The 24,735-nt window shown below is 44.5% G+C and overlaps 1 protein-coding gene across 1 annotated transcript; it reads left to right on the forward strand.

Annotated features, from left to right (window-relative positions):
• The first annotated feature begins 298 nt into the window (after positions 1 to 298).
• LOC144605537 (uncharacterized) lies at positions 299 to 22,912 on the forward strand. The gene is made up of 7 exons (XM_078420925.1): positions 299 to 354; positions 1,793 to 2,033; positions 2,255 to 2,342; positions 3,378 to 3,485; positions 12,547 to 12,648; positions 14,104 to 14,150; positions 22,450 to 22,912. The coding sequence occupies exons 1-7, from the start codon at positions 299 to 301 to the stop codon at positions 22,699 to 22,701; spliced, it is 894 nt and encodes a 297-aa protein (XP_078277051.1). The 3' UTR covers positions 22,702 to 22,912.
• Positions 22,913 to 24,735: the final 1,823 nt, after the last annotated feature.

Below are 24,735 nucleotides of genomic sequence, written 5' to 3' on the forward strand. Positions count from 1 at the left end.
TTAATGAGACAAGAGTAGTTTGTTGTCATGTGCAGGTACAAAGGTTCAGGTACAATGATAATCTTGCTTGCAACAACATCACAGGCACAGAGACAGAAACATAAATTATACATAAACTACACATGAATTCTACAAGGGGTTGACAATAATTGTACAACTTGCAACAGTTAGTTGGATGTGGAGCGAAGGTTCATGCGGAAAGTGGGATGCTTTAAAAAGTGTGTTAGTAAGAGGCCAAAGTGTACACGTTCCTGTTAGAGTGAAGGGCAAGGCAGGCAGGGGTAATGAAGCCTGGGTGATGAGGGAAATCGAAGCTGTGCTCAGGAAACAGAAGGAGGCATGGATCAGGCAAAGGTAACTGGCATCCAATGTATCCCTGGAGGAATAGAGAGGATTGAGGAGCACACAGCCCTGAGGTGCTCCTGTACTGATAGTTATCGAGGAAGAGGTATAGTTGCCAATTTGTACCAATTGTGGTCTGATGATGAGGAAGTTGAGGTTGAGGCTGTACAGGGATCTGGGTCCCTGAACCTGGTTACAACTTTGGAGAGGATCATGGTGTTCAGCGATGATCTGTAGTTTATGAACATTTGTGACAGACATTTGGGCAGGTGCATGGATAGGAAAGGTTTACATAGAAACATAGAAACATAGAAAATAGGTGCAGGAGTAGGCCATTTGGCCCTTCGAGCCTGCACCGCCATTCAATATGATCATGGCTGATCATTCAGCTCAATAACCTGTACCTGCCTTCTCTCCATACCCCCTGATCCCTTTAGGAAAAAGGGCCACATCTAACTCCCTCTTAAATATAGCCAATGAACTGGCCTCAACTACCTTCTGTGGCAGAGAATTCCACAGACTCACCACTCTCTGTGTGAAGAAATGTTTTCTCATCTCGGTCCTAAAAGACTTCCCCCTTATCCTTAAGCTGTGACCCCTGGTTCTGGACTCCCCCAACATCGGGAACAATTTTCCCGCATCTAGCCTCTCCAACCCCTTTAGAGGAGTATATGGGCCAAACACGGGCAAATGGGACCAGCTAGATGGGGCATCTAGTTTGGCATGGATGTGTTGGGCCAATGGGCCTGTTCCCATGCTGTACGACTCCATGACTCCAGTTCAAAACACAGAAAACAAAGTTCATGACAGCACAAGAGGTGGTGTGTGTAGTGTCCTGTTGCCCAGGTACGATTGGGATTGCACAGGCCAGTTCAGGAACCTGATGGTTACAGGAAAATAATTATTCCTGACCCTAGTGATGTGAACCTTCAGATTTCTGAACCTCCTGCCTGATGAGACTAGATAGAGAGGACATGGTTTTGGATGGTGTAGATCATTGATGATAAATGCCACCTTCTAGAGGTACTGCCTCATGTGGACATGTGTGATGGTGGGCAGTGCAATGTCGATAGACTGGGCTGAGTCCACCACCTTTGTACTCCATTCCTGCCATAGCAAGCCACGATGCAACCAGTCAGGAGACTTTCTACAGTGCATCTTTAGAGGTTTCTTGGTGTTTTCGGTGACATGCCAAATATCTTTAAACCTCTAAGGTGCTGACGTGCCTTCTTGATATGCCCTGTGCAATGCGTCCAACATGTTAATGGCCAAGGAATTTGAAGTTGCTCACCTTCCCACTGCTGACCCACCAATGAAAATGGGTGCATTTTAAAGAGCGATGGTCTTGGTGGGTTTTCCAAAGAAAAGTAACAAGGCAGCACAAAAGTAAATGTTTTAAATGAAACTCAAAGCTGTGATCACGTGAGTCACTGGTTAAAATACAACACAGGGCGCAGTGCGGAAATGAAACGGGCAACGCTGGAAATAGACAAAACTTTACCACCATCTCTCAGCTGGCGCCGCCACTACCTGAGCTCTTCACTTTCTGCTGGAATCCACCTAGTCATCGCCATCTCCTTCCTCTTTCTCTGGGACTAAAGTCCAAAGCCACAAGAGGCTGCAGGTACTGGGATCTTGAGCAAAAATCAAACTGCTGGAGGGACTCAGTGGATCAGAGGTTATCCGTGGAGGTAAATAGACAGACAATGTCTCGAGTCAGGAAAAAGGGTCCCGACCCCAAACATCATCATTTCCCTCCACAGATGCTGACGGGTTCCTCCAGCGATGTGTGTCTCATTCTATTTCCAATCTTTCCCAGTTCTGATGAAAAGTAATTGATCAAAAAGATTAACTTTCCTTCTGTTTCCACAAAATTATTCTTGATCTGATTTTTCTTCTGGTTCTATTTCAGATCAGCAGCATCTGCAGGATTTTGCTAAAGATTAAAGGGAGACTCTGTTATATTGTGAAACTCTGTGTTACATTGAGGAAGGACATGGGTAAGGGACATCACGAGTCGACTTTTAGGCCATACGTACAATTTATGTAGCAATTCTGATTATTTACTTTAAAAAGTGGCAGGCCTTGAAATTCATGTTCATGAGTGATATCAGAATTAGACCATTCGGCCCATCAAGTCTACTCTGCCATTCAATCATGCCTGATCCATAATTCCCTCTTAACGCCAATTCTCCTGCCTTCTCCCCATAACCCCTGACACCCTTGCTAATCAAGAACATATCTATCTCTGCCCTATAAGTATCCATTGACATCCTCCACAGCCTTCTGTGGCAATGAATTCCACAGATTCCCCACCCTCGGACTAAAGAAATTCCTCCTCATCTCCATCCTAAAGAAACGTCCTTTAATTCTGAGGCTATGACCTCTGGTCATAGACTCTCCCACTAGTGGAAACATCCTCTCCACATCCACTCTATCCAGGCCTTTCCCTATTCGGTAAGTTTCAATGTGGTCCCCCATCATCCCTCTAAACTCCAGTGAGTATGCATGTTTCTGGTTTTCCCCCGTGAATCTAAAAAATGATATTTGTTACTTCAAGTGATACACAATTACATTTCCAGGTCTAACACTTTCACTCTGGAAATGTGACAGAGCAATTGCCTGTGCGAATCACCTGTACACATCCAACATGCCATTATTCAGTGCCTTTTTCTCCTTTTGGAATGTTGTTCTGAAGAACACACACCGTTGGGACACTCCCAGAAGAACCAGGTTGTAATAATCATACCCTCATACACCATCACAGACCTCCATTCAAATAGACGCGTTCCTTCCTCTCCTTCAGCACCCTCCCATCAATCTCATCCCATCAACATGCACTCTACACCCGACCTCCGCTGCCAGCTCAGACCGCAAACCTCATCAGGTAACTGCTGGTCTCAGTGATTAATATAGGATGGACCAAGTTTGCGTCAGTACCATTACCAAAACTTTTACTATGCGTGTTTTGCCGAACATAAAAGGTGGCAGTCAGCAGAGAGTTAGTAGACTTGGCAACACTTTTCCTTTTGTAGGTCAATGGTCATCAAGGAAAACGCCAAAGCCGACAACAACCACGGAGCCACCCACAACACCTGCAACAACGGCAATGACAATGACGCCAACAACAGTGGCCCAAACAAGTAGGTTTCCTTCCAGGGTTCAATTCAACAGTAAACAAGGGCCAACTGTCCCATGGTCTATTTGAGAACCACACCATGTCACTGCAGAGCCAGGCTGCGATATTGGTATGGCTAACCCCCGGGCACATTGGGAGGTTGGTTTCAGATGGGGAGTGAGAATGGAGAGAGAGAGAGAGATCTCTAGTGTGGCTAGTTGTAGGGTCAAGAACAGAATGGGAAAAATAAACCAGATATTTATTTATATGTTGCAAGCATAGGCTTTATGCTGCAGTGAATATATGGACGTACTCTTACCCCTACACCGAGGTTCACAGCAGTTACTATCCCTGACCCATAGCCTGGGCTTGTGATCTGCCAAAGGATGCGTAGGAAGTGGAATCGGAAGAAAGAAAGGTCAAGCTGCTAGTTTGTTCTCATCATCTGAGTCAGGGTACTCCGAGGAGAAATGCCCAATTAATAATAATAATAATAATATTCATTTATTGTCATTGCAACGAGTACAACGAAATTAAAAAATAGCCAATCCTGACGGTGCGTAAAAACATATATGCAATAAATGCAAAAACAAATAAATACAATTACATTAAGTACAAAAGTTTTAACAGTGTTGCCTAGTGCAGAAGGTAGTGTTCAGTTCTCGTATGGCCCTGGGGTAAAAACTGTTCTTAAGTCTGTTTGTTCGGGATTTGATCGACCTGAAACGTCGACCAGAGGGCAGATGAACAAACAGGCAATGCATGAATTGTATGCATTCACATACTTGTCATTTAATGAAGGAACGTTGGTACGGATTTGTTAAAGACAAATTCTACTTTTCCAAAGATAGACACAAAAAGCTGGAGTAATTGAGCGGGTCGGACAGCATCTCCAGAGAAAAGGAATAGGTGACGTTTCAGGTTGAGACCTTTCTCCAAACTGACAGTCTGGGGAACAGGAAACAAGAGATATAGACGGTGATAAAGAGAGATACGGAACAAATTAATGAAAGATATGTAAAAAAGTTATGATGATAAAGGAAACAAGCCATTGTTAGCTGTGGACTAGGTGAAAAAGAGGTACAGACAATGAGACTCAACAAGACGACTTTGAAACTGGGTGGGGGCGGGGCGGACAGTGAGGGGATGCAAGGGTTACTTGAAGTTTCCTTGAAGTAATCTGATTTGAATTATTTGATGAGGTAACAGAGGTTAGCTGAAGTGAATGTTTTATGTATGGATTTTCAAAGGGTGGTTAATTAATAGTTACATAATAAACTTTGTCGGCAAAATAGAGGACCAACAAATAAAAAGGCAGTGATACCCACGTTCCAGAATTGGCACTGGAGCAGGAAACAATCTCAGTGAACAATTGTTTAACAGACTGGAGGAAATTATACAGAGGGCTTCCACGGGAATTAGTACTGGGACCAGTGCTTTTCTTGATATAAATTAATGTCATTGTCTTGGGTGTATAAAGTATCATTTCCAAATCCGCAGCTAGCAAAGTGAACGAGGAAGGGGGTGATAGGCTTCAGGAGGATAGAGGCAGACTGGTGGAATAGTAGAGGGAAAAAAACTGCAGATGCTTGTTTAAATCGAAGGTAGACACAAAAGCTGGAGCAACTCAGCGGGTCAGGCAGCATCTCTGGAGAGAAGGAATGGGTGACGTTTTGGGTCGAGACCCTTCCACACTTCATCACTTGGAGGCAGAATTGAGGTACTGGAGGGAGAAGAAACTGAGAGACCTAGGGAGAAAATGTACACAAATTTTTAAAGTGGCATGACATTGAGAAAGCAATGTCTGGACTTTATACTGTAAATGGAAACATAGAAAACAATAGGAAGGATGGCAATTGGAACATCCACAAAAGTTCATTTGACTTCAATTAGGATATTGCGTTTCACTACTGTGCACTACACTTTAGCAAGGGTGTGCAAGCTACTGGGTGAAAGAAGCAAAGAGGTACTAGATGGTCCTAATGTTGAGGAGAGGTAGTAACAAAGGCTGCCTGGGGACAAGAGGTTTATTTCTTTCATGCAGTGAAGGTTGAAGGAAGAATACCTGATAGCCATTCAAAATCATGAAGTGTTTAAATAAAATAAATGGAGAGACAGAAGTGAAAAACGTGGTGGCAGAAGACAGAGATTTATGGTGATTGGCAAAAGTCAATGGCGACTTGAGAAGGAAGTTTAAGAAAATAACTGCAGATGCTGGTACAAATCGAAGGTATTTATTCACAAAATGCTGGAGTAACTCAGCAGGTCAGGCAGCATCTCCGAATAGAAGGAATGGGTGACGTTTCGGGTCGAGACCCTTCTTCAGACTGAGCTTCTTCAGAGAAGGAAGTTTGTTATGCAGTGAGTGGTGATGGTCGGGGTTCATTGCTGGAGGAATAGTAGAAGTGGATTCAATCACAGCTTTCAAAAAGGATATGGATAAGGAGAGAAAGAGAAAGGAAATACTGAGCTACATGGAAAGAGCTAGGGAATGGGACAAATTGGGCTCAGTTTGGTTTAGTTTGGTGATACAGGCCCACTGAGTCTGCACCGGCCAGTGATCCCACACACTAATACTATCCTACACACACTAGGGATAATTTACATCGGTACCAAGCCAATTCATTTACAAACCTGTACATCTTTGGAGTGTGGGAGGAAACCAAAGATCTCCGAGAAAACCCGGCGCAGGTCACGAGGAGAACGTACAAACTCCGTACAGACGGCACCCGTAGTCAGGATGGAACCCGGGTCTCTGGCACTGTAAGGCAGCAACTCTACCACTGCACCACCTTGAGGCTTGACAAGCTCATTCACATTATCCTGTGGAAATTCAACGGCAAGACATAAAGCTTACCCAGTCAGAGAATAGGACGAGGCATTGTTCAATATCTTAATGAAATAGTTAACCCCGTTCAAAATAGACAATGGATTAAAAATAGATCATATTAACCATCATTTAGGCTGTACATATTGTATAAGAAAATAACTGCAGATGCTGGTACAAATCAAAGGTATGTATTCACAAAATGCTGGAGTAACTCAGCAGGTCAGGCAGCATCTCAGGAGAGAAGGAATCGGTGACGTTTCGGGTCGAGACCCTTCTTCAGTCTGAAGAAGGGTCTCGACCCGAAACGTCACCCATTCCTTCTCTCCCGAGATGCTGCCTGACCTGCTGAGTTACTCCAGCATTTTGTGAATCAATACCTTAGGCTGTACATAGATTTGAATCCAATTTAGAAGGCCCTGATCATGAAAGGATATTGAGCCTAACAGGATGTGGAGAAGAATCAATGTGATACATTGTGATGAAATGCTGTTCATTTTCATGAATTCTTTTCATTAAACCAGAGAAATTTAACTCCTGACATGATTGAGGTATTCAAAATTTTGGCAAGGTGACACTTGCAAAACTATTTCCTCTTCTAAGGCAAGGGGAAACTAACAGTATTGAAGTTTAAGATCATCGCCAAGAGAAAGAAGGGAGACCTTCAGAGATAAAATCTACACGGTTGGTTTTCGGGGAATGCCATTAGAAAAACAGGAGCGTAAAAATAGGTGGGAATGTAATGAAGGGAATGGAAAAACGAGATTGTGCTTCTAAGGGATTGGGCATGCGTGAAAGGGCTGAATGAGCTTTTTCTCAACAGTACTGCTGTCTCCTTTTATACGTAAAGCTGGTACTTTAAGAAAACAATTTTCACCTCCCTCTAAACTCAGGAAGTGAAATGTGTATGTGTAGCACAGCAAGATGTTTAAATAAATATTAGATATTTGTTCTTTGAGTTCAGCTCGGGGTCTGTTTATAGTGTGTAGCTATCTGAGAATGATGCTTGTTTGGATAGGCGGTTAGAGTCATAGAGCTACAGCGTGGAAACTGCATGTCCACACTGACCAACATGTCCCATCTACACTAGTCCCACCTGCCTGCGTTTGGCCCATATCCCTCTAAACCTGTCCTATCCATGTACCTGTCTAATTGTTTCTTAAACGTTGCTATAGTCCCTGCCTCAACTACCTCCTCCAGCAGCTTGTTCCAAACACCCACCACCCTTTGTGTGAAAACGTTACTCCTCAGATTCCTATTAAATCTTTTCCCCTTCACCTTAAACCTATGGTTCTCGAATTCCCTACTCTGGGCAAAAGGGTCTGTGCATCTGCCCAATCTATTCCTCCCATGCTCCTCATCCACCTGCCCTGTGGGGAATAGAGTCCCAGCCTGCTCAACCTCTCCCTCAGCTCAGACCCATGGTTCCTGGCAACATCCTCGTAAATCTTCTATGTACCCTTTCCAACTGGTTAACAGTGAGTCCTCCAAACTTGTCCTCATTCTCATTCCATATCGGATTCTCCAGCCTAGTGACATCTGATCTCATGGCGCTGAAACAAAACAGCCTACAGGTTAATTAGCAAATAACACGCACTTTCAATCCCCTGGTAAACTCAGAGTGAAATCCAAGTGTACCACCATATGACAAGAGTCAGGTTGCATATCTGTATAACAGAGGAAGGAGGAGGATGGTCTTACAGTCCAACGGTTCAGGGCAATGGTGGATCATCTCATTGAAAATAGGCTTGACACAGACATGGTGGAAGAGTGTATCCTGCCGACATGGTAAATATTGGGCTGTTGCCTCAGAAGGCAGTGGAGGCCAATTCTCTTAATGCATTCAAGAGAGAGCTAGATAGAGCTCTTAAGGATAGCGGAGTCAGGGGGTATGGGGAGAAGGCAGGAACGGGGTACTGATTGAGAATGATCAGCCATGATCACATTGAATGGCGGTGCTGGCTCGAAGGGCCGAATGGCCTCCTCCTGCACCTATTGTCTATTGTCTATTGTCCCCTGACAGGGTAAGAGGGGCGGGTATGTCCCCTGGTTTAGGTACATGCTAGAAAGTAATTTATCCTTAACGGAAATGGGTGGAAATATATTCCCTATAACAGGATTATAACAGGACAATTTATCCTTGTCTTTACTTTTATTTATAATGAATGATCTCTTGCTATCCACGTTGCTGCTGTAACACTGTAAATTACCCCGGTGTGGGACGAATAAAGGAATATCTATATATATATATATCATATCATCATATATATACAGCCGGAAACAGGCCTTTTCGGCCCTCCAAGTCCGTGCCGCCCAGTGATCCCCGTACATTAACACTATCCTACACCCACTAGGGACAATTTTTACATTTACCCAGCCAATTAACCTACATACCTGTACGTCTTTGGAGTGTGGGAGGAAACCGAAGATCTCGGAGAAAACCCACGCAGGTCACGGGGAGAACGTACAAACTCCTTACAGTGCAGCACCCGTAGTCAGGATCGAACCTGAGTCTCCGGCGCTGCATTCGCTGTAAAGCAGCAACTCTACCGCTGCGCTACCGTGCCGGGATAAATGATGGGAGAATAATTCTCCTTGACAGGAAAAAGGGTAAATACTGGATGGTTGTTTTCTCTTGACTGAATAAATATTTGGAGAACTTTGTCTCACGACAGGGTAAATGTTGGGAGTTTGTTGCTTTTTTCTACTGGGGGATTCTGACCCTTTGACATAGACAATAGACAATAGGTGCAGTAGTAGGCGATTCGGCCCTTTGGGCCAGCACCACAATTCAATGTGATCATGGCTGATCATTCTCAATCAGTACCCCGTTCCTGCCTTCTCCCCATACCCCCTGACTCCGCTATCCTTAAGAGCTCGATCTAGCTCTCTCTTGAAAGCGTTCAGAGAACTGGCCTCCACTGCCTTCTGAGGCAGAGAATTCCACAGATTTACAACTCTCTGACTGAAAAAGTTTTTCCTCATCTCCGTTCTAAATGGCCTACCCCTTATTCTTAAACTGTGGCCCCTGGTTCTGGACTCCCCCAACATTGGGAACATGTTTCCTGCCTCTAACGTGTCCAACCCCTTAATAATCTTATATGTTTCAATAAGATCCCCTCTCATCTTTCTTAATTCCAGTGTATACAAGCCTAGTCGCTCCAGTCTTTCTTTTTTTTACACTTTAATCTTTATTGCTTTTATACATACACAAATAAAACACACATATAACAACAAAACTTACAACAGTGCTGTTCAGTTTACAATTAATGATGCAGTATAAAGAACTATTTTCTTATTAAAACATTTTCCAATAACTTACATTATTGTCAATAAAATTATACAGTGTTTATGTCTTTATTTCTATACCTAATCCATTTTTCCCATTTTCTGTTAAACTCGTCTTCTTTCACTCTTAGAGAATATGTCATTTTCTCCATCACAAATATTTCCTGTACTATGTCTAACCATTGTCTAAGTCTGGGTGTGTCCGCTACAAGCCAGTTTCTTGTAATGGCCTTTCTGCCAGCTGTAAGTAGGATTTTAACCAAGTAATGATCTTCCTTCAGCACCACTGTAGTTATATTACCCAGGTATAAAATGGAACACTTCTTGGAGACTGTATATCCTAATACCTCCTTTAATACTGAATTCACTCTGTCCCAAAATGGTTCTATTTTTGGGCAACTCCAGAAGATATGTGCATGGTTTGCGTCTGTATGGCCACATTGCCTCCAGCATGTTTGTTGCCTTAGAATTTGCTTGCTTTTTATGTTAGGCGTAATAAAGAAACAAATCACATTTTTCCAATTAAATTCTCTCCATTTTTGTGAATTAGTGGATGTCTGTACTGTTACATACATATGATGCCATTCTTCTTCTGAGATTGTGATGTTCAATTCCTTTTCCCACTTAAATTTTACGTAAAATGTAGTTTTAGCTTGACATTCCATAAAACTATGATAAAGTTTAGAAATAATCCTTGATGTTTTTTGATGATACGCATTGACTATCACTTCTACCACTGGATTCTTTTCTTCTGGTGCCTCCCTTTTTATTTTTTTGTTGTAATATTCTCTCAGTTGGAGGTATCTAAACAAGTCTTGGTTCCGAAGTGCAAATCTGTCCTTCAAATCTTGAAAACTTCTTAGGTCTCCATTTTCAGTAACAGTACAGAATGCATCCACTCTTTAAATGTTGAGTCATACATCCCTGGTTTAAATTCACTATCCAAAGCTATCCATCTTAACACTTTTTGTCCTTTATTCAATTTAAGTTGTCTGGTAAGAGTGAACCAGGTTTCTAAAGTAAATATCGTTATTGGATCGATTATATTCCTGATATGTCCAGGAAGCGCTTTTTCTCCCAAGAGTGTTTGGATGTGGAATATATGTCTCAATCTCTTTCCACCTAGCTATGTAGCTATCCTCACACTAATTAATTAGTGGTCGAAGTTGGGCTGCATAGAAATATATCCTAAAATTTGGAAGTGCCATTCCACCTTTGTCCTTTGGCAACTGGAGTGTCGTGTATCGAACTCTGGCCTTCTTTCCTCCCCAAATAAACCTAGATATTAATTTATCCCGTTCTGTGAATTGTTTTAGTGGTACCTCTATTGGCAGATATTGAAACAAGTACAATAGCCTTGGCAAAATATTCATTTTCACCACATTTATCTTACTACTAAAATCCATTGGGTAGGTGGACCATCTTTCTATATCCTTTCTTATGTTTTGGTTGATGTGATTATAATTGGCCCCATACAACATTGATATATTTTTCGTTATATATACCCCTAGATATTTGATTGATTTTGAATCCCATTTAATATTATACTTTTGCTTGATTTCTTCTGAAGGAGCTCAATTAAATAGGAGGATTTGAGTTTTTGAAATATTCAATTTATATCCTGCATAGAAATTAAATTTCTCTGTGATCCCCATCATCCTTGGAAAGGAGGTGTTTACATCCGTGACAGTCAGTCAAGATTCACCCCATAACAGGGTAAATGATGGAAGACTGTAACCCTAATGGGGTAAATCTTGACTGACTGTGACCCGATAACAGAATAAATACTGGGAAAGTGCTGCCTTGTGACAGGATGGATGGTGGGAAACACTGACCCTACAACAGGGTAAATGCTATGACACTCTCACCCCATAGCAGCGTAAATTGCTTCCATTGACTGAACAATTAATAACTAAGGATTAATCCTAGACAATCCCCCAAACTCCTCCCTCTCTCATGGGCACAGTGGTAGAGCTACTGCCTTACAGCGCCAGAGACCCGGGTTCGATCCTGACTGTGGGTGCTGTCTGTACGGAGTTTGTACGTTCTCCCCGTGACCTGCGTGGATTTTCTCCGAGATCTTTCGTTTCCTCCCACACACCAGACGCACAGGTTTGTAGGTTAATTAGCCCTGGTGTGAATGTAAAAATTGTCCCTAGTGTGTGCAGGGTAGTGTTAGTGTGCGGAGTTCACTGATCAGTGCGGACTTGGTGGGCCGAGGGGTCTGTCCCTCTAAACTAAACTAAACTTAGAAGGATGAGAGGGGATCTTATCGAAACGTATAAGATTATTAAGGGGTTGGACACGTTAGAGGCAGGAAACATGTTCCCAATGTTGGGGGAGTCCAGAACAAGGGGCCACAGTTTAAGAATAAGGGGTAGGCCATTTAGAACTGAGATGAGGAAAAACTTTTTCAGTCAGAGAGTTGTGAATCTGTGGATTTCTCTGCCTCAGAAGGCAGTGGAGGCCAATTCTCTGAATGCATTCAAGAGAGAGCTGGATAGAGCTCTTAAGGATAGCGGAGTCAGGGGGTATGGGGAGAAGGCAGGAACGGGGTACTGATTGAGAATGATCAGCCATGATCACATTGAATGGCGGTGCCATTCGAAGGGCCGAATGGCCTACTCCTGCACCTATTGTCTATTGTCTATTGTCTATTGTCTAAACTAAACTAAAATGTCCTGAGTTAGGGGTGGCCATTTAGGAATGAGGTAGGGTGAAATTTCTCCACACTGTAGTTGTGAAGCATTGGAATGTCTTTCTGATAAATTCCCCACCATTGAATGTATTCAGGTTCCTCAGCTGTTGGACACGAGGGGATTCAGGGATGTGGGGGATGAGATATGATGGATGAATTAGTCACAATATTATGCATGGAGGAGCAGTCCCAAGGGAATCCTGTTGTCTTCCTGTCTTTATTTTTGCATTTTCTTACAATGCCACCATTGGAATATTTTCTTTCTGCCACCAGGTTGCGTGAAATATTTTGCAGTGGGATCTGTTTCCTTCGTGGTGCTGGTTTTGGTCCTTGTTGTCAGTCTGTATTTCATCCATAAGAAGAGACAGCGTCTGGGTAAGTTACCCTTTGAACAGCAGCAACCTGAGCAGACTTGCACTTATTCAGAGCCCGATGTTCACTTCAAAGTTTGCTGCAATCAGTGAAGCCACTGCTGATTAAATAGGAGCTGCAAAAGCTGATACTTGCACAGCGATCTCTCATAAGCTCATTGCCAAAAGTGAGGAGTAATTGGATTTACATTTTAGTCATGTCTATAAGGGAATGAATGTTCATCATGACAAATGGAGAGCTTTGAAACAATGCAGTGGTGTCTTTAATATCTGCCTGAGATGGTGTTAATCATATCATATCATATCATATATATACAGCCGGAAACAGGCCTTTTTGGCCCACCAAGTCCGTGCCGCCCAGCGATCCCCGTACATTAACACTATCCTACACCCACTAGGGACAATTTTTACATTTACATTTACCCAGCCAATTAACCTACATAACCAATGAAGAAGCACCACTTGTGGCTGAGCAGCGCACTATTGCACTACGAGTGACTACAATTTCCTGTGCCTAAGTCTCTAGAGGGAGGCTTGGACCCATATTTTTTTTTGCTCCAGAGGTGAGAAATACAATCAAATTAGGTATGGGTAACCCTGCAAAGAATGGCATTGGGGTTAATTTTAACACAATGCGCCTATCAACAGGGCAATCATCAATTTACCAACCAGTTTTATAGTTTATCGAGTTTATCTCACCAAGAAAATGAGTGTGGGTGACTTCAGTGGTGGTGAGACAAAAGGCAAAGGCCTCTTCCTGGGGAAGCCCAGTTCTTGAAGCCCTATCCCCAGCCTGAGGTAACGTGGAGTGTACCTCCCCACCAAGAATGCAGATTTATCCAAGATATGCGGCACTGTGTCACAGCGGTAGAGTTGCTGCCTTACAGCACCAGAGACCCGGGTTCGATACTGACTACAGGTGCTGTCTGTACGCAGTTTGTACATTCTCCCCGTGACCGCGTGGAGATGGCAGGCAGGCACTCGCAGTGCAATAGCGCAGAACGGGCAGAAGTGCTGCTTTTTGACTAGCATGTCCAAAACTGAAATGCAATGATCACTTTAGGCAATGTGTTTTATGAGAGTTTCCCCGGGCACTTCGGTACCTCCCGCATTCCAAAGATGTAGAGGTTTGTAGGTTAATTGGCTTTGGTAAAGATTGGAAATTGTTCCCAGTGTGTAGGAAAGTGTTACTGTGCAGGGATCGCTAGTTGGCACAGACTCGGTGGGCCGAAGGGCCTGTTTTCCACGCTGCATCTCTAAACCAAATTAAACTAAACCTATAGAGTTAAAACCTTACACACATTGTGAAGTTGTTTGGGGTCTTTATTTGACATCATGTCTGTGCATTCCCCTGTGACATGTCATGTTGATGAGATGTGAAACGTTGCCAATGGTTACATTACTGCCCCCTTTCACGATGCAAAAGCAACATGTCTAGCTCTGCCTTTTTCATTCACAGGCAAGGACCCAGCTACTTCACAGAGGGCCAGAATAAAGGAAGGGGAGGTAATAACAAATATTGTTTTGTGCTGTGTTTGATTGATTAAAGGGGACAATCTCAGTAGATAAATCAATTGAAAGCTAACAGTACCCTCTCTAGCTACTTACACCCCAGGTACAGATTGGGACTCTCCCCCTCCAGGTACTTACACCCCAGGTAACAGATTGGGACTCTCCCCCTCCAGGTACTTACACCCCAGGTAACAGATTGGGACACCTGAAAGGTGCCAATATTGGGGAAGTTAAAGTCACCCATTACAACAACCCTGTTTTATTTGTTGCATTTTTCAGTAATATGTCGACACCTCTGTTCCTCTTTTGGAGGCCAAAATTACAATCCCATTAAAGTGATTGCACCTTTCCTATTTTTGAGCTCTTCCCACATCGCCTCAGTGGACAAGCCCTCTGCTGTGTCATCTCTGAGTCCCACTATGACACCCTCCCTGATCAGTAGCGCAACTCCTCGATTTATTTTACCTCCCTCTCTGTGGCATCTGAAGCATTGAAACCCTGGAACAATGAACTGCCAGTTGTGCCCCTCCCACAACAAAGGCCCTGTAATTGTCACCGCAACGTCATAGCCACAAGCACTGATCCAGGCTCTAAGTTGTGTTGGAAGGAACTGCAGATGCTGGTTTAAACCGAAGATAGATACAAAATTAGACAGTAGACACAAAATGCTGAAGTAACTTAACGGGAGAGGCAACATCTCTGGAGAGAAGGAATGGGTGACGTTTCGGGTTGAGACCCTTCTTCAGACTGGTTAGGGATCAGGGAAAGGAGAGATATGTGGATGATGATGTATAGAGATAAAGAACAATGAATGAAAGATATACAGAAAAGAAACAATGATAAAGGAAACAGGCCATTATTAGCTGTTTGTTGGGTGAAAACGAGAAGCTGGTGCGACTTGGGTGGGGGAGGGATAGAGAGAGAGAGGGAATGCCGGGGCTACCTGAAGTGAGAGAAATCAATGTTCATACCACTGGGCTGTAAGCTGCCCAAGCGAAATATGAGATGCTGTTCCTCAAATCTGCGTGTAGCCTCACTCTGACAATGGAGGAGACCGAGGACAGAAAGGTCTGTGTAGGAATGGGAAGGAGAATTAAGTTCATCTGCTTTACCCATGCAACTCCCATCAGCTTCACCACATCATATAACCCCCTGCATGTCATTCCTTTGACAATTACTGGTCTTACACTTTATCTTTCCATCAATTCTTTCATTTGCTGAACTACTACTGTAGTTCCCACCCCCCCTGTCTCCAGTTAAAAACCTCTGGAGTAGCACCAGCAAACCTCCCTGTGAACATTGGTCCACCTTTAGTTCAGATGCAAGCCGTCCCTCTTGTACAGGTTACTTTTGCCCCAGAAGAGATCGTAATGGTCCAAAAATCTGGAAGGTTGCTCCCTGCACCAACTCCTGAGCCATGCATTCATGCATTCCTACCCTCACTAGCACGTGGCACTTTGAGTAATCTGGAGATCATATCATTGAGGTTCTGCTTTTTAACCTGTTGCCTAACGTATTATATTTACTCCACCAGACCCCATCCCTTATCATATTTATATCATTTGTGCCAATATGTCCAACAACCTCTCCTTCTTGACAATGGAGGGAGGCAACACAACGTCCTGGAGTCTCGTTACTGCCACAGAATCTGTTGTCTCCCCCCCCCCTAGCTAATGGGTCTTCTATCACTGTGGTTCCCCGATCTGCCTCAGAGCTGGGCCGGTATCACAGACATGACGGGTCATCCTCCCAACAGTATTCAAAAGGGTGTAGGAAGGAACTGCAGATGCCGGTTTACACCGAGGATAGGCACAAAATGCTGGAGTAACTCAGCGGGGCAGGCAACAGCTCTGGAGGGAAGGAACGGGTTATGTTTCAGGTCGAGACTGAAGAAGTCTTTTCTTCTGAAGAAGGGTTTCAACCCAATTCGTCAGCCAGTATTCAAAAGGGTATGCCTGATTTGGAAAAGATTGGCCAGGGGTTTCCGGTACTCTCTGCCGACTCCCTTTCCTGATGATCATCCATCTATTTACCTGTACTACAGGCATGGCCACCTCACTGCACCCTCGTTCGATGACACTGTCACATCCTTGGTAAAAGTTGAGTATAGGAGCAAAGAGGTCCTTCTGCAGTTATACAGGGCCCTAGTGAGACCGCACCTGGAGTACTATGTGCAGTTTTGGTCTCCAAATTTGAGGAAGGATATTCTTGCTATTGAGGGCGTGCAGCATAGGTTTACTAGGTTAATTCCCAGAATGGTGGGACTGTCGTATGTTGAAAGACTGGAGCGACTAGGTTTGTATACACTGGAATTTAGAAGGATGAGAGGGGATCTTATCGAAACATATAAGATTATTAAGGGGTTGGATATGTTAGAGGCAGGAAACATGTTCCCAATGTTGGGGGAGTCCAGAACCAGGGGCCACAGAATAAGGGATAGGCCGTTTAGAACGGAGATGAGGAAATACTTTTTCAGTCAGAGAGTTGTAAATCAGTGGAATTCTCTGCCTCAGAAGGCAGTGGAAGCCAGTTCTCTGAATGTATTCAAGGGAGAGCTAGATAGAGCTCTTAAGGATAGCGCAGTCAGGGGGTATGGGGAGAAGGCAGGTACGGGGTACTGATTGAGAATGATCAGCCATGATCACATTGAATGGTGGTGCTGGCTCGAAGGGCCGAATGGCCTACTCCTGCACCTATTGTCTATTGTCTATTGTCTATTATCTATGACTGTCCATGCACAGTTCCATTCAACTAACGCGGTTTTCAGGGAGCTGTGGCTGAGCACACCTCCTACAGGTGTAGACTGAAGCGAGGCTGGACGTCTCCATGACTTCCACCACCCTACAGGAGGAACATTCCAACATTCCAACGGTCATCTCTGCTGCACTAATAGAAGGGAAAAATAGAAAATCGCGCACAGAAAACGATGTACCACACCTTAACCTCTGTGCAGGAAGGAACTGTAGACGCTGGTTTACACTGAAGGTAGACACAAAACGCTGGAGTAGCTCAGCGGGACAGGCAGCATCTCTGGGTAGAAGAAATGGGTGATGTTTTGGGTCGAGACCCATCATCAGACTGAGATTCAGGGGAGAGGGAGACCCAGAGATAAGGAAGTGTAATGTGTGAAAACGTGACATCAAAGGGGATGGTTTTCAAGGAAAATGTAGAATAGATCATTGTCAGTTAGGAGAAGGTGACAACGCAACATACAGAGATAAAATGTAATCAGGGGGACAGTCAGATTGGTCGGAGAACTAGGAAGGGGGAGGTAGGGAGAGAGAGGGAAACCAATAGTTTCTTGAAGTTGTGAAGTCAATATTCATATCGTAGCTTCCACAGCTTCCTCGCCGAAGCCTCTTGAACCAAAGCCTCAGCATTTACCCTCAGCAAAGCACTTTGCTTCAACACAGCCTCTCTGCACTTCCAATAGGCCCCTCTGCTACACCTTCCCTTGAGTGCTTGAAATTGACTACTTAGTGCAAAGGATTTGGACAGGGCAGAATTTGTTAGGTGTCTCCAAGATGGTTTCCTATTGCAGATTATTATCTGAATGGTGTCAAGTTAGGAAAAGGGGACGTACAACGTGATCTGGGTGTAGGCAGTGAAGAAAGCCAATAGAATGTTGGCCTTCATAACAAGAGGAGTTGAGTATAGGAGCAAAGAGGTCCTTCTGCAACAGGGCCCTAGTGAGACAGCACCTGGAGTACTGTGTGCAGTTTTGGTCTCCAAATTTGAGGAAGGATATTCTTGCTATTGAGGGCGTGCAGCGTAGGTTTACTAGGTTAATTCCCGGAATGGCGGGACTGTCATATGTTGAAAGACTGGAGCGACTAGGCCTGTATACACTGGAATTTAGAAGGATGAGAGGGGATCTTATCGAAACGTATAAGATTATTAAGGGGTTGGACAAGTTAGAGGCAGGAAACATGTTCCCAATGTTGGGGGAGTCCAGAACCAGGGGCCACAGTTTAAGAATAAGGGGTAGGCCATTTAGAACAGAGATGAGGAAAAACTTTTTTAGTCAGAGAGTTGTGAATCTGTGGAATTCTCTGCCTCAGAGGGCAGTGGAGGCCAATTTTCTGAATACATTCAAGAGAGAGCTAGATAGAGCTCTTAAGGATAGCAGAGTCAGGGGGTATGGGGAGAAAGCAGGAACGGGGTACTGATTGAGAATGATCAGCCATGATCACATTGAATGGCGGTGCTGGCTCGAAGGGCCGAATGGCCTACTCCTGCACCTATTGTCTATTGTCTATTGTCTATAGAAGTGGCTAGCCCAACTCGAGGGATTGGGCGATAATGTCTTTCTGGGGTTGCTGGTACAATTAGTACGTACTGGACAATAACCCAGTGAATGAATATCTGAGCTCTTCAGTGGCAACTTGATGCTTTGAACAACAGCTGCCCCTATACCTCCTCCATCCAGGGACCCCAGCAGTGCTTCCATGTGAGGCAGATGCAGCTCCTCTGCTGCATTTTGTGCTCCTGATGTCGCCTTGTTTACATCGGCAAGACTAAGCATAGACCAGATGACCTTTTCACTAAACAGTGACGTTGGCCCCACCAAGGCCAGCAGGACCTTCCAGCTGTGAAACATTGTAACTCCCCTTCCCATTCCCATATTTTCTGAAGTGAATTCTCCAATGTTACCCCATTTTTCATTTATTTTCTCTTGATTCCCCCCCACCCCACCTCTCCTTTCTTGTGGCCACCCCCTCCTCCCCTGGTACACACCATTTCTCCCATTGTCCCATCCCCTTTCATGTATCTCTCTCCCTTTTGCTTTACATTTCTCTCCTCTTTCATTCCTTTTCTCTCCTCATCTGGCACTCTTCGGTTTCCTTGCCTCCTTTTGTCACCATTTTGTCCCCTTTTCATTTCTAGCCTTTGTCTACCCGTTTTCCCATCAACCCCCACCCACGCCAAAATATCCACCTATCACTCGCCAGGCTTCCCACCTCTTTTCCAGCATTCTCTCCCGTACTACAGTCAGTCTGAACAAGAGTTCCCACCCGCAACGTCACCTATCCATGTCCTCCAGAGATGCTGCCTGACCCGCTGAGTTACTCCAGCACTTTGTGTTTTACGCAAGGTTCCACCGTTTACAGATCCTTGTGTCTACAATTGGACAGCACGGTTCTAGTGTCGGCACCAGCGAGCACCAAAGTTTGGGATGTTGTCGCGTAGAAATTGAACTGGTCCTTCGGGATAGGACTCTAACTATCCTCATCTGATCTGGTCTATACGTGACCACAGTCCCCCCCCACCAACGTGTTTGATCCTCAACTGCCCGGCGAAGTCTCTTAGCAAATAAATCAATTGGATTGCAGTCTACCACCACCTTCTCGAGGCATCCAGGGATGGACTACATATGATAGCATTTCCAATTGGCAATTAGTGAGACTTTGAGCATTAAAGCCATTAAGATGTAATGATGATGGGAAGGTGTTTATGGAGGGGGGGATAGTGGTGCAGTTGGTAGAGCTGCTGCTCCCAGTTTCAGTAACCCAGGTCTGACCCTGACCTCCAGTGCAGTCGGCGAGGAGTTTGCACGTTCTCCCTGTGTTCTGATTTCCATCCACATCCCAAAGATGTACAGGTTGGTAGGCTGATTGAAAACTCACTTGTACCTGTATATCCAAGCGATGGGATATGGGGGTAGTTGATGGAAAAGGACAAGAATAAAAGAGAATTATTGATTAGTGGAAATGAGTACTCGATGGTCAGTTTGGTGTTAATGGGTTGAAGGACTTGTCTCTGCACTGTGTAACTCCATGCCTAGGGTAGTTGAATTGAGGATGAGGACTACTTTGCTGTTTGAACCAGACTGGGACTTCTTTAGCTTCAACAGTGTTTAGATTTTGAAACCACTTTGTTGGCAGCTTGGGACGTGACTGATATTGTGAAAGATGTTGCATAAAGACCAGAGTGTCACTTCCGTGACCTTAGTCAGATGACCCTGACGGGCCACCATTGAAGCCTGCACCATGACTAGAAGCGTTCATCCCTGAGAGGAAATCCCACAAGGTTGGAGATTGGGGACCCTCACTTTAAAGTAGGAAGAAAGAACATGAATTTATGCACTATCTAGAGGCAGCCAATTAGTACCCAAGATCTACCCACGGTAGCGCAGCGGTAGAGTTGCTGCTTTACAGCGAATGCAGCGCCGGAGACCCAGGTTCGATCCTGACTACGGGTGCTGCACTGTAAGGAGTTTGTACGTTCTCTCCGTGACCTGCGTGTGTTTTCTCCGAGATCTTCGGTTTCCTCCCACACTCCAAAGACGTACAGGTATGTAGGTTAATTGGCTGGGTAAATGTGAAAAATTGTCCCTAGTGGGTGTAGGATAGTGTTAATGTACGGGGATCGCTGGGCGGCACGGACTTGGTGGGCCGAAAAGGCATGTTTCCGGCTGTATATATATGATGATATAATCACCAGGCAAATGTGCAATGTGTGAAAAATAGGTAATAACAAAATCAATCAGAGGGTTCCTATGCCATTCACTTCTTATTCGCACAGTACACCACCTCCCTCCTTAAAGCCTCAATCTTTGGAATCAAAGTTCATCATAGTTGCTGGTGCTGGATCGTTGCTGGAATATTGGCCACCCACGCTGCCTTTCCCCCATCATTGGCTTCAATGGAACTGACTGTTGGATGGGAAATATGCACCGATCAGCCAAAACATTATGACCACTGACAGGCAGAATGAATAACATTGATTATCTTGTTACAATGGCACCTGTCAAGGGGTGGGATATATTAGGCAGCAAGTGAACAGTCAGTTCTTGAAGTTGATGTGTTGGATGCAGGAGAAATGGGCAGGAGTAAAGACCTGAGCGACTTTGACAAGAGCCAAATTGTTATGGCCAGACGACTGGGTCAGAGCATCTCTGAAACGGCAAGGCTTGTGGGGTGCTCCCGGTCAGCAGTGGTGAGTACCTACCGACAGTGGTCCGAGGAGGGACAAACCACAAACAGGGTGAGGGTGTGTGTTGGGCGCCCAAGGCTCATCGATGCGCGAGGGCAACGAAGGCTATCCCGCCTGGTCAGAACCGACAGAAGGTCGACTGTGGCACAAGTCACAGAAAACTTTAATGGTGGTCACGGGAGGAATGTGCCACAATACACAGAGGATCGCACCCTGCTCGTATGGGGCTGCACACGGAGGACCAACAGCATATTAGGCAGGTGGTCATAATGTTTTGGCTCATCAGGTCATAATGTTTTGGCTGATCGGTGTAAGTGGCGGTCAATACATGAGCACCAAATATCATCAGGAAATTCTCAAATGTTTGACCAAGCTAATTTATTGCTGCACCTAATAACTTGTCTACTCCCTACTATTCTACTGATGCCTCCTTTTGCATCTTAAAGATGCTATATCTCAGGCTGATGTGGATACTAATGGGTTGTGTAAGAAGGAACTGCAGATGCTAGTTTAAACCAAAGATAGACACAAAATGCTGGAGTAACTCAGCGGGACAGACAGCATCTCTGGAGAGAGGGAATAGGTGACGTCTTGGCTCGCGACCCTTCTTCAGACTGATGGGCTAACTGTTTCCTGTTGATTTACCTCCAGATATTTTTTACTACACTTGTCACTAATTCTACCTCTTGGATTAAAAACACATAGAAACATAGAAAATAGGTGCAGGTGTAGGCCATTCGGCCCTTCGAGCCTGCACCGCCATTCAATATGATCATGGCTGATCATCCAGCTCAGTAGCCTGTACCTGCCTTCTCTCCATACCCCCTGATCCCTTTAGCCACAAGGGCCACAACTAACTCCCTCTTAAATATAGCAAATGAACTGGCCTCAACTACCTTCTGTGGCAGAGAATTCCACAGACTCACCACTCTCTGTGTGAAGAAATGTTTTCTCATCTCGGTCCTAAAAGACTTCCCCCTTATCCTTATGCTGTGACCCCTGGTTCTGGACTTCCCCAACATCGGGAACAATCTTCCCGCATCTAGCCTCTCCAACCCCTTAAGAATTTTATATGTTTCAATAAGATCCCCCCTCAGTCTTCTAAATTCCAGCGAGTATAAGCCTAGTCTATCCAGTCTTTCTTCATATGAAAGTCCTGCAATCACAGGGATCAATCTGGTGAACCATCTCTGTACTCCCTCTAAGGCTAGAATGTCTTTCCTCAGATTAGGAGACCAAAACTGTACACAATACTCCAGGTCTCACCAAGGCCCTGTACAACTGCAGCAGAACCTCCCTGCTCCTATACTCAAATCCTCTTGCTATGAATGCTAACATCTCGTTGATTCCATTGCAGAACTCAGAAAGACCAATTGAAGGATTTGAAAATGCAACTATTACAGAACGGGAGGAAGGCATTGAGTGCGCTGCCATCCAGAAACCCCAAGCACCAGGCACAAAGGACACAGACTTGGAGCACCCAAAGGCAAATTCTGTAAATGCGTCCTCAGTGATTTATGGCAAGCTGGACTTTGGGGTTGAGTGCCAGTCCACACCAGTCCATCATCCTGAACATCCATCTGAATATGCCAGTGTCATGTTTAAATGAATGTTTTGTTTATTTCAAAGTTTATTTCATTATTTAAATGAATGTTTAGTTTTATTTCAAAGCTGTTTGAAGGAAGCCACAGAAAGCACTGATAGTTTTATTATGCAATGTAGGAAGAAGCAAGATTTAGCTTCCTGTTTCAACCATGGTCCTGTCCAGATATTAGCAGGGAAGATCAACACATAAAGTTGGAGTAACTCAGCGGGTAGAGCAGCATCCCTGGAAGGGTCTCGACCCAAAATGTCACCTACTCCTTAGGCACCTACTCCTTAGGTGACATTTTGGGTCGAGACCCTTCATCAGACTAAGAGGGGGTCCAGCTTTCTGTCATAAGGTCATAAGCGATAGGAGCAGAATTAGGACATTTGGCCCATCAATCTACTCCGCCATTCAATCATGGCTGATCTATCTCTCCCCTCCACACCCCATTCTCTTGCCTGCTCCCTATAACCCCTGACGCCTGCACTAATCAAGAACCTATCCATCTCTGCCTTAGAAATATCCACTGACTTGGCCTCCACAGCCTTCTGTGGCAAAGAATTCCACAGATTCATCACCCTCTGACTAAAGAAACTTTTTCCTCATCTCCTTCCTAAAAGGACGTCCTTTAATTCTGAGGCTATGACCTCTAGTCCTGGACTCTCCTACTAGTGGAAACATGATGAATGATGAAAGAATCTGTCCACTGATGTCCAAATGTTGGGCTGCACTTTTCCTGACAGGAACACACAGAGATTTAAAGGAATTACATCAACATCCATTTCTGCAGGTATTTGTAGAATTATACATTTCACTGAGTTACCTGGGCAACTGTCTGCATTTGTTGTTTTAATTAGATCACCAAATAGTTTTAATTGTGTTCATTGTTTAACAATAAATTTGATTAGTAGTTTTTACCTGCTTCGTGTGCATGGTGTTTTCCCTGTACTCATTAATTGAAGACAGAATGCAGTGAGCATAATACTAGTGGCTACATATACAGCTTAGAAACAAGTCATTCGGCCCAACCCATCCATGCTGACCAAGTTGTCTTGTCAAATTAATGCCATTTGCCTGCGCCTAGCAATGATCTCTCCAAATCTTTACTACCCATGCAGTTGTCCAAGTGTCCTTCAAATGCTGTGACTGTACCTGCCTCCACCACATCCTCTGACAGCTCTGTCCTGGGTCTCCTCCGTTGTCAGAGTGAGGCCCAGTGCAAATTGCAGGAACAGCACCTCATATTTTGCTCGGGTAGCTTACACCCCAGCGGTATGAATATTGACTTCTCTAACTTCAAGTACGCTTTGCTTTCCCTCTCTCTCGATCCCTCCCCCATCCCAGTTCTCTGACCAGTCTTACTGTCCCGCTGATTACATTATGATCAACCATGATCATATTGAATGGCGGTGCTGGCTCGAAGGGCCGAATGGCCTACTCCTGCACTTATTTTCTAAGTTTTATGTTTCTATATTATATCTCTGCTTGTCACCTCCTAGCTAGCAATGATCTATTCTATATTTTCCATTATCTTTTGATCTCTTCCACGCTTCCTTATCTCTGTAACTCCCTCTCCCCTGATGCTCCGTCTGAAGAAGGGTCTCGACCCGAAACGTCACCCATTCCTTCTATCCAGAGATGCTGCCTGTCCCGCTGAATTTCTCCAGCATTTTGTGCCTATCGTCGGTGTACACCAGCACCTGCAGTTCCTTCCTACACATTTCCTCTGGCAGCTCGTTCCATGCATGGATTACACTCTGTGTGGAAAAGGTTGCTCCTTGGGTCCTTATTGCATCTTTCCCCTCTCACCTTAAACCTATGCCCTCTAGTTTTAGACTTCGGTTATTCATCTCATCTATGCCCTTTTAGACTCTGTAAGGTCACCCCTCAACTACTTACACTCCAGGAAGAAAAGATCCATTCCATGCAATCTCTCGTAACTCACATCTTCCAGACCTGGTAACATCCTCCTGAACAGAATTGTACACAGAACTCCAGATGTGGCCTTAGCAAAGTCTTGTACAGCTACAACATGACATCCCAACTTTTGACATC

The sequence above is a fragment of the Rhinoraja longicauda genome, chromosome 24 (genome assembly GCF_053455715.1).
Source record: "Rhinoraja longicauda isolate Sanriku21f chromosome 24, sRhiLon1.1, whole genome shotgun sequence".
Taxonomy (NCBI): domain Eukaryota; kingdom Metazoa; phylum Chordata; class Chondrichthyes; order Rajiformes; family Arhynchobatidae; genus Rhinoraja; species Rhinoraja longicauda.